At 38.1% G+C, this 10,510-nt stretch overlaps 1 protein-coding gene across 1 annotated transcript; it reads right to left on the bottom strand.

The window, feature by feature from the left end:
* Positions 1 to 3,012: 3,012 nt before the first annotated feature.
* On the bottom strand, positions 3,013 to 7,008 carry LOC121395395. The gene is made up of 2 exons (XM_041568808.1): positions 5,722 to 7,008; positions 3,013 to 3,463 (listed from the first exon to the last, which is right to left on the bottom strand). The coding sequence occupies exon 1, from the start codon at positions 6,690 to 6,692 to the stop codon at positions 5,751 to 5,753; it is 942 nt and encodes a 313-aa protein (XP_041424742.1). The 5' UTR covers positions 6,693 to 7,008; the 3' UTR covers positions 3,013 to 3,463; positions 5,722 to 5,750.
* Positions 7,009 to 10,510: the final 3,502 nt, after the last annotated feature.

Raw genomic sequence — 10,510 nt, forward strand, 5'->3', positions numbered from 1 at the left:
CATACACTCATGTCTGCTCTTTTAGTATTTTTAGACCACAAATTCTTATATCACTCCTTATTCTTTGCCAACACACTATCAATCATTAGCTGTGATGGATTTAGTCCAATTCACAGGTTAAATATCTCAGTTCATGCTTGGTTGCTAGGATGCTGATAATGTACCTCCAGATGTGTCTTTTGTACAAGGCAAAATAAGTTCTTGACACTATATTATATGTAATCAAATTGCAAGAAAATTGTCAACTATTGTAATTCTTCCATTGTCAAATACCAATTAGACCCATTTCAGCTACCCATTCCACCAAACTTAGTTAGAAGGAGACCAGTAAGGGGAGTTGATGTATTAGGGGTTGTACTAGACAGCTATAATCCCCAATTATACAGATTGGAAGAGGAGAATAGCTATTCCCCTATAAACATAAAATTCTAATTTACAGTGCATTAGTATATATATATCCTGAATTTATCTTTACCTGACAAGGCAACATAATGAAATGGAAGCACTGGGTAATTTAGCAGCATTCTAGAGCAATAACATTAGATCAGGCAAAAGAATAGACAAACCAAATGGACAAGTTCAACTCATAGATTCCGTTCATAGGCTGAAAAACTGTATTTTGTCAACTGCTTTTATCATTGCAGTATCACTGATTGTTTAATAAACAGTAGAAATCACACACAGTAGCAAATAAACTTTTTTCTTTTATAGATATAAGACCCCAGTGCAGTATGATAAGGAAAAGTGTACGGCTGTTTTTAATAAGAAAACCTGCTCTTATCAAGTGGTGGAAAAGAAAAATCGTTCAAGGGAATGTGACGTTTTTGCTATGGTTGGCTGAAATAGCTGTCTTCTTGGGAAAGAGCATCATGAACGGAATCCAGATCCTTATAAACAAAGATAAAGCAATTTGTTCAACATGAATGAATTTAACAGATAACTAAAAATAAAGTCATTAAGAGAACAAATCTTGCTACCATTATCACACATTATAACAGTATGGAGACACAAGGGGGGTCATTTATCAACACTGGGCAAATTTGCCCATGGGCAGTAACCCATGGCTACCAATCAAATTGCTGCATTCATTGTTCTACTGGCAGGTGGCTTCAAAAAGCCAATCACTGATTGGTTGCTATAGGTAACTGCCCATGGGCACATTTTCCCAGTGTTGATAAAAAAGCCCCAAGGGGTCATTTTACAGACATACCCGCAAGTGTGGGTGATCTAAAATGGAGGCAAGTATATTCACACATTTTATTAAGGTTCTTGCATCCATACACAATCCTGCAATTCCACATGGTCGCCAATGTGTTATCCTCCCTGTTCTGATGCAACTGTACCAATTGAAACTGGAGGACCCTATAGCGACTGCCACATAAGAACTGGAGGTAGCTCCAGGGTTCTCTCAATGGTTTGTGTCAATAGGTGTACCAGATTTGCACCCAGTGAATCGGATGCAAACAGTGACTGACTGACTCAGGTAGTGACGCAAACCCCACTCTGAAAAGAATGACTCAATTTGCACCTAACTTGCATCAAACCACAAATGCAATTGTGTCCTTTTTGGTGCAATTGTGGTCCAGACCACATCTGAATTACAGGGTAAAATGCTGTATTATGGGTAAAAAATGATATTCATCGACAATTGCACTTGTGTTCATAAATGCTATAGCCTTGTTGCTAACACCCCTGGGCATGAACACTTTGTATAAACATCTGTGCCTTTGTAAAATTATTGGGAAAGTCTGGAACCTGAATACAGAAGGTACTTAAGTGTCCCATTGCAGTTGCCAAAATCACCCAATAAGCAATTAGCTGAATATGAATATACATATATCCGGTTGCTATGTACAGCCCTAATAGGTTTTAACTTTGTATAATGTGCTGGCGAATGAATAAGTTCATAGAAATGCTTGCAGTGTTAAAAACCAATATGCATCCAGTAATGTAACGACATACTTAAGCCCTCCCCCGGCAAAATTGGGGATCCCCTTCAAGTTACATTACCATGAGCCCTCCCACCTATGCCCGCATGGATTGGACAGCATGGGTACAGGCAGGAGAGTACTCGGGAGGATGCAGGTCCTTAACAAGCCCCTCTGTCTTTGCAGGGTCCGCTAATACATAGTTATACCACTGCATGTACTTTTGACATCTGGTAAGGTAACAACAATATAATAATTTTCTCATGTTAAAGGAATTGTTCAGTATAAAAATAAAACTGGGTAAATAGATAAGCTGTGCAAAATAAAAAATGTGTTCAATATAGTTACAAAATCTGTGTATCGCTGTTCAGCGCTGGCCCGTCCACATCAAGACTCGCCACACTTCATCTTTGAAAAAGCGGCTTTATTCAGATTGCAAAAAGTGATAACAGGCAGTGGGTAAGTGGTGCGAACTAACGCGTTTCGTGCCCTCTCTATTGGCACTTCATCAGAGTTCAAAGTGTGTCTTGTGATAACCCATTATATAGGGTGTTAAGTGTTAAACACCTGTGTGTATAAATTAATTAACATAACTCCCTTCAATGTATCAAAACATCCCATTGGACACCAGTAAATCCTGAATTATAATACTAAATAAATTCCTCTCAGTAGATTGTCATACAAGGTATAGGGAATAAAAAACAGTGGATAAAAACACCAATAAATGGAAAATAAGATATACAAACAAATATGGATATAAATATAAATATAAAAATATTCCTGTGACAATATATATTTAAATAGTGATATTTGTGAATAAACCTATTTAATACCAATACGCTATAAGACCAATACTTTCATTTGTTCACGTCACATATGAATTAATTAATTTGTTTAATATCATTAAATCCCAATGTAAGCTATATATCTACATGTGGGATCTCTCTTGATCCACATGAATATATATAAAAATACAATATAGATATAGTGTAACCATTAAAATCACCAAGCTTTTAAATAGGTGTTAAAAAGTATATATATGCACGTAACAGCATTAGTTTAGTATATAATAGTTCAATATTTACTTAAATTAAATTAAGTTAATATAGCTGTATCATGCATATATAACCACATACATTATTCATTTCTGACACACATGAGATATATATAAATTCCAAATGTTACTTAACAACTTTATTTATTTATTTATCTTATTGTTTTTTATTATTTTATTATATATTATATTTTATATGTAAGAAGGGACACAGGGGAATTGTAATTTCACCCTTATCCTCCATGGAGTTCAGAAATCTACAGCACTATCGCACGGGATTGTAATTGTTAACACTCACATAAATGTTTTTGATTACATCCTCTTTCTATCCCTTTTATTCTATATAGGACTTAACATCACACTCTCTATTCAATCCTTCAGGTGATACTGTTTCTAATAAAAGTATCCACTTGATTTCCTTTTTGGACAACAGTTTATCAATATCTCCTTTTCTTTTCCCCAGACTGACAGTTTCAATTGCCTGGAATGAGACAAAGTATTCGTTAGCATTGTGTTCATTTACTACATGGGCAGCTATTGCTGAAGTTAAATCGTTCCTATTTATGCATGCTATGTGTTCTAGTACCCTGTCTTTTAATCTTCTAGTCGTTTTCCCCACGTATTGTTTTCCACAACGACACGTGGCCAAGTATATGACATTTCCAGTACGGCAATTGACATACGTGGTATTATTGTAAATTTTGTTTGTAACAGTACTACGTATATCCTTCGAAGGTTTAATAAACCTACAACATTTACAAACATTTGCTCCACACTTAAATGTACCCTTAACGGTAAGCCAATTTTTATTTATTTTCCTTTCAGGTAACATGCTTGGTGACAATTTGTCCCTTAAATTCGGTCCCCGCCTGTAAACAAACTGTGGTCTACCCATATCAAGTTTTGACAGTATCGGATCTGATCCCAAAATTTTCCAATGTTTATTAATTATGCGTTGTATGTCACTCGCTTCAGAACTAAATTGGGTAATAAATTTCAATTTCTTCACCTTATCATTATTCTCTTGTTTCTTACACTTCTTTTTTCTCCTAGTTTCGCAAGTAATTCCGATCTATCACTCAGGACTGCCTTTTCATATGCCATTTTTATTTCTTCAGTAGTGTAGCCCCTCTGTATCAGTCTGTCCCACAGCTCCATTGCTCTCGATTGAAATGCATCCCATGTGGAGCAATTACGTCGCAATCTCAAAAACTGTCCTATCGGTAGGCTACGTAAAAGGGGTTCTGGATGGCTACTTTGTCTTAATAAAAGTGCATTTCGGCTTATCGATTTCCTATACACATCAGTGTGCACTACCCGATGGTCATGCACAAATCTTATGTCCAGGAAATCAACAGTCTTCCTGTCACTTGTGTATGTGAACACAATATTCTTGTCATTAGTATTACATTGTTTAACAAACTGATCCAACTGTAACTCACTGCCTTCCCATACCAGTATCAAATCGTCAATATAACGATAATACCTTTTCACATTAGGGAATAATGGGGTACTATGTATATGGAACTTCTCTAGCCAGCCCATAAACAGATTTGCGTATGAGGGTGCAAACCGCGCCCCCATCGCTGTCCCGCATTTCTGTAGATAGTAGGTCCCACTAAACATAAAATAATTATGATTTAATAGGTACTCAACTGAATCCAATATAAACTGATTTTGTTCCTGGCTGTATAACTGACTCTGTCTCAGCCAGTAGTGCAGCGCTTGCACACCATCAGTGTGCCTAATCGAGGAATATAGCGCTGTGACATCCATTGTTACCCATAAGTAATTGGTATCCCATTCAATATCACTTATCTTATTGATGGCATCGCCACTATCCCTGAGGTATGAAGGTAACTGAATGACAATCGGTTGTATTAATTTATCAATATATTCACTTAAACCCTCATTGAGGGACCCTATACCGGCCACTATGGGCCTGCCCTTAGGTTTTTCAGGGTCTTTGTGAACTTTGGGAAAAGTGTGAAAAATGGGTGTCCTTGGATGTTCCACCCATATATATTCAACCTCATTGTCATTCAGTATCCCCATACCTTTCCCATCTTGGATCAGGGTACGCAATTTATTTTGAAAAATCTTGGTGGGATCTGTCTCCAATTTTATATAGTTACTATTATCATTCAGTTGTTGTAAAATATCCATTACATAATATTCCTGATCCAACACCACAATGGAACCCCCCTTATCGGAATTCCTTATCACTATATCTTGATTATTAGTGAGAGATTGTAGAGCCTGTTGTTCAGACTTGGTCAAATTATTTTGTTTTTGTCTAGCTGTTTTAACTTCCAGGTTGGCCGAAAGTTGTCTCAAGTCCTTTACAACTAAGTCGTAAAATCTCTCAACAAAGGGGCCCCTATGTCCTACTGGGTTAAAGTGTGACTTTGTTTTTAAATTGGTATGGATCACTGCTTTGCTACTATCTACAACATCTCGGGGCAATATTGCTAATTGATCATCATCTGCCTGTAAGGTATCTATCGCCTCTAAGACATCCTGTGTAAGATAATTCTGTATATCTATATCCCCCAATATTTGGTTTTCACAGTTGTATTTAGGGCTAAAAAATCTCTTAAGGGCTAGTAGTCTAGTAAACTTATTTACATCCACAATCGTATCAATTAATGAAAAATGTATTGAGGGGCAAAAAGTCAATCCTTTGTTCAATAACATCTTATCCCCCTCCGTTAACATGTGTCCAGATAAGTTAATTACCAGATCTTCAAAGTCCACATCATCACGTATTATCTCTTCTTCGCCACCATCTTGCTTTTCCCTTTCTTGGGTCCTGTTGTTCTTTTGATGTTTATTATTTCCTCCTCTCTTGCCCCTTTTCCGTTTTCTGTTCTTTTTCTCTTGATCAGATTGATTGATTCGTCGTCCTCCTCTTCTTGGCTCGCATCCAAATCGCTGCCCGATGTCACTAAAAAAGAGACACTAGGGGAAGAAACTTCAGACCCTGCACAGGATATATCAGCATTAATTCTGTTCCCTTGACCTCGATATCTCTCTGTTTTTAAAGTTGGTTTCATACGCTCCCATCTCCCCCGTTGTGGATTCAGTCTCATTCCCCAGGAGAATACTCTATTTTGGTCATAATCTGATTTATCCCTTAGAAATTTTCTCTGTTTCATTTCCATAATCTTGTTCTCCAGGGTATCAATATCTATTTTCATTTTCTTAATAAATTTTTCGAAATCTGAATTGCCCTTATAAACATTCATAATAGTTTCTATCTGAGTGATTTCTTGTCCCAGTCTCTCCTGTTCCTGCTGGTATTTATCTATAAGTATTTTCATCAATTTCAAGGAGCAGTCAGTTAACACCCCATACCAATCATCCATTAGGCCCTTATCTTGTATTTCAAATGCTGGAAATTTTTTAATCCGTAGGCCACGTGGTACTCTACCCACTTTCAAATAATTTTGTAGTGTGGAAATTTCCCACCAAAGCTTCAATTCTTTTATCGATAGTTTTTGAAACTTCTTTAACATAGTATGCATATTTGTATCCGGCTGTTCAGTTTCAGCCGTTGCAGGGATATTACTCGTAACACCTTCAGCCACTTCAAAGACTGTGCGTGCTTTTTGTAATCTCCTGATGTTAGTTTGCTGTAGATTCCCAATCCCTTCATTCGTTGTTAAGTCCACTCCCACTGCCTCACTCAATAATGCACTAGTAGCCATAATAAGCCTTGCTGTGAGTTATATACACATATAAATAAATATGCTCACATGTCCGTACGTACACACTTCAGTATGATCCTCCGTACGCTGCTATCATCCAAGGCACATCGGGGTCTCAAACGCTTCCCATATCACACCCACGGAGTTAGAAAATTGTATGAAACAGAAACACGGGTGATGAAAGATTAAAGCGGAGCTCACCCTTCCTTGTGGCGTCTCGGCCGCAGCTCTCGCGATACTCCGGCAACTCCAAGCCGGCATCTGCAGTACAAAATCTGTGTATCGCTGTTCAGCGCTGGCCCGTCCACATCAAGACTCGCCACACTTCATCTTTGAAAAAGCGGCTTTATTCAGATTGCAAAAAGTGATAACAGGCAGTGGGTAAGTGGTGCGAACTAACGCGTTTCGTGCCCTCTCTATTGGCACTTCATCAGAGTTCAAAGTGTGTCTCGTGATAACCCATTATATAGGGTGTTAAGTGTTAAACACCTGTGTGTATAAATTAATTAACATAACTCCCTTCAATGTATCAAAACATCCCATTGGACACCAGTAAATCCTGAATTATAATACTAAATAAATTCCTCTCAGTAGATTGTCATACAAGGTATAGGGAATAAAAAACAGTGGATAAAAACACCAATAAATGGAAAATAAGATATACAAACAAATATGGATATAAATATAAATATAAAAATATTCCTGTGACAATGGGTATATAATGGGTTATCACGAGACACACTTTGAACTCTGATGAAGTGCCAATAGAGAGGGCACGAAACGCGTTAGTTCGCACCACTTACCCACTGCCTGTTATCACTTTTTGCAATCTGAATAAAGCCGCTTTTTCAAAGATGAAGTGTGGCGAGTCTTGATGTGGACGGGCCAGCGCTGAACAGCGATACACAGATTTTGTACTGCAGATGCCGGCTTGGAGTTGCCGGAGTATCGCGAGAGCTGCGGCCGAGACGCCACAAGGAAGGGTGAGCTCCGCTTTAATCTTTCATCACCCGTGTTTCTGTTTCATACAATTTTCTAACTCCGTGGGTGTGATATGGGAAGCGTTTGAGACCCCGATGTGCCTTGGATGATAGCAGCGTACGGAGGATCATACTGAAGTGTGTACGTACGGACATGTGAGCATATTTATTTATATGTGTATATAACTCACAGCAAGGCTTATTATGGCTACTAGTGCATTATTGAGTGAGGCAGTGGGAGTGGACTTAACAACGAATGAAGGGATTGGGAATCTACAGCAAACTAACATCAGGAGATTACAAAAAGCACGCACAGTCTTTGAAGTGGCTGAAGGTGTTACGAGTAATATCCCTGCAACGGCTGAAACTGAACAGCCGGATACAAATATGCATACTATGTTAAAGAAGTTTCAAAAACTATCGATAAAAGAATTGAAGCTTTGGTGGGAAATTTCCACACTACAAAATTATTTGAAAGTGGGTAGAGTACCACGTGGCCTACGGATTAAAAAATTTCCAGCATTTGAAATACAAGATAAGGGCCTAATGGATGATTGGTATGGGGTGTTAACTGACTGCTCCTTGAAATTGATGAAAATACTTATAGATAAATACCAGCAGGAACAGGAGAGACTGGGACAAGAAATCACTCAGATAGAAACTATTATGAATGTTTATAAGGGCAATTCAGATTTCGAAAAATTTATTAAGAAAATGAAAATAGATATTGATACCCTGGAGAACAAGATTATGGAAATGAAACAGAGAAAATTTCTAAGGGATAAATCAGATTATGACCAAAATAGAGTATTCTCCTGGGGAATGAGACTGAATCCACAACGGGGGAGATGGGAGCGTATGAAACCAACTTTAAAAACAGAGAGATATCGAGGTCAAGGGAACAGAATTAATGCTGATATATCCTGTGCAGGGTCTGAAGTTTCTTCCCCTAGTGTCTCTTTTTAGTGACATCGGGCAGCGATTTGGATGCGAGCCAAGAAGAGGAGGACGACGAATCAATCAATCTGATCAAGAGAAAAAGAACAGAAAACGGAAAAGGGGCAAGAGAGGAGGAAATAATAAACATCAAAAGAACAACAGGACCCAAGAAAGGGAAAAGCAAGATGGTGGCGAAGAAGAGATAATACGTGATGATGTGGACTTTGAAGATCTGGTAATTAACTTATCTGGACACATGTTAACGGAGGGGGATAAGATGTTATTGAACAAAGGATTGACTTTTTGCCCCTCAATACATTTTTCATTAATTGATACGATTGTGGATGTAAATAAGTTTACTAGACTACTAGCCCTTAAGAGATTTTTTAGCCCTAAATACAACTGTGAAAACCAAATATTGGGGGATATAGATATACAGAATTATCTTACACAGGATGTCTTAGAGGCGATAGATACCTTACAGGCAGATGATGATCAATTAGCAATATTGCCCCGAGATGTTGTAGATAGTAGCAAAGCAGTGATCCATACCAATTTAAAAACAAAGTCACACTTTAACCCAGTAGGACATAGGGGCCCCTTTGTTGAGAGATTTTACGACTTAGTTGTAAAGGACTTGAGACAACTTTCGGCCAACCTGGAAGTTAAAACAGCTAGACAAAAACAAAATAATTTGACCAAGTCTGAACAACAGGCTCTACAATCTCTCACTAATAATCAAGATATAGTGATAAGGAATTCCGATAAGGGGGGTTCCATTGTGGTGTTGGATCAGGAATATTATGTAATGGATATTTTACAACAACTGAATGATAATAGTAACTATATAAAATTGGAGACAGATCCCACCAAGATTTTTCAAAATAAATTGCGTACCCTGATCCAAGATGGGAAAGGTATGGGGATACTGAATGACAATGAGGTTGAATATATATGGGTGGAACATCCAAGGACACCCATTTTTCACACTTTTCCCAAAGTTCACAAAGACCCTGAAAAACCTAAGGGCAGGCCCATAGTGGCCGGTATAGGGTCCCTCAATGAGGGTTTAAGTGAATATATTGATAAATTAATACAACCGATTGTCATTCAGTTACCTTCATACCTCAGGGATAGTGGCGATGCCATCAATAAGATAAGTAATATTGAATGGGATACCAATTACTTATGGGTAACAATGGATGTCACAGCGCTATATTCCTCGATTAGGCACACTGATGGTTTGCAAGCGCTGCACTACTGGCTGAGACAGAGTCAGTTATACAGCCAGGAACAAAATCAGTTTATATTGGATTCAGTTGAGTACCTATTAAATCATAATTATTTTATGTTTAGTGGGACCTACTATCTACAGAAATGCGGGACAGCGATGGGGGCGCGGTTTGCACCCTCATACGCAAATCTGTTTATGGGCTGGCTAGAGAAGTTCCATATACATAGTACCCCATTATTCCCTAATGTGAAAAGGTATTATCGTTATATTGACGATTTGATACTGGTATGGGAAGGCAGTGAGTTACAGTTGGATCAGTTTGTTAAACAATGTAATACTAATGACAAGAATATTGTGTTCACATACACAAGTGACAGGAAGACTGTTGATTTCCTGGACATAAGATTTGTGCATGACCATCGGGTAGTGCACACTGATGTGTATAGGAAATCGATAAGCCGAAATGCACTTTTATTAAGACAAAGTAGCCATCCAGAACCCCTTTTACGTAGCCTACCGATAGGACAGTTTTTGAGATTGCGACGTAATTGCTCCACATGGGATGCATTTCAATCGAGAGCAATGGAGCTGTGGGACAGACTGATACAGAGGGGCTACACTACTGAAGAAATAAAAATGGCATATGAAAAGGCAGTCCTGAGTGA

Source organism: Xenopus laevis, chromosome 7L, assembly GCF_017654675.1.
Source record: "Xenopus laevis strain J_2021 chromosome 7L, Xenopus_laevis_v10.1, whole genome shotgun sequence".
NCBI classification, from domain to species: Eukaryota; Metazoa; Chordata; class Amphibia; order Anura; family Pipidae; genus Xenopus; species Xenopus laevis.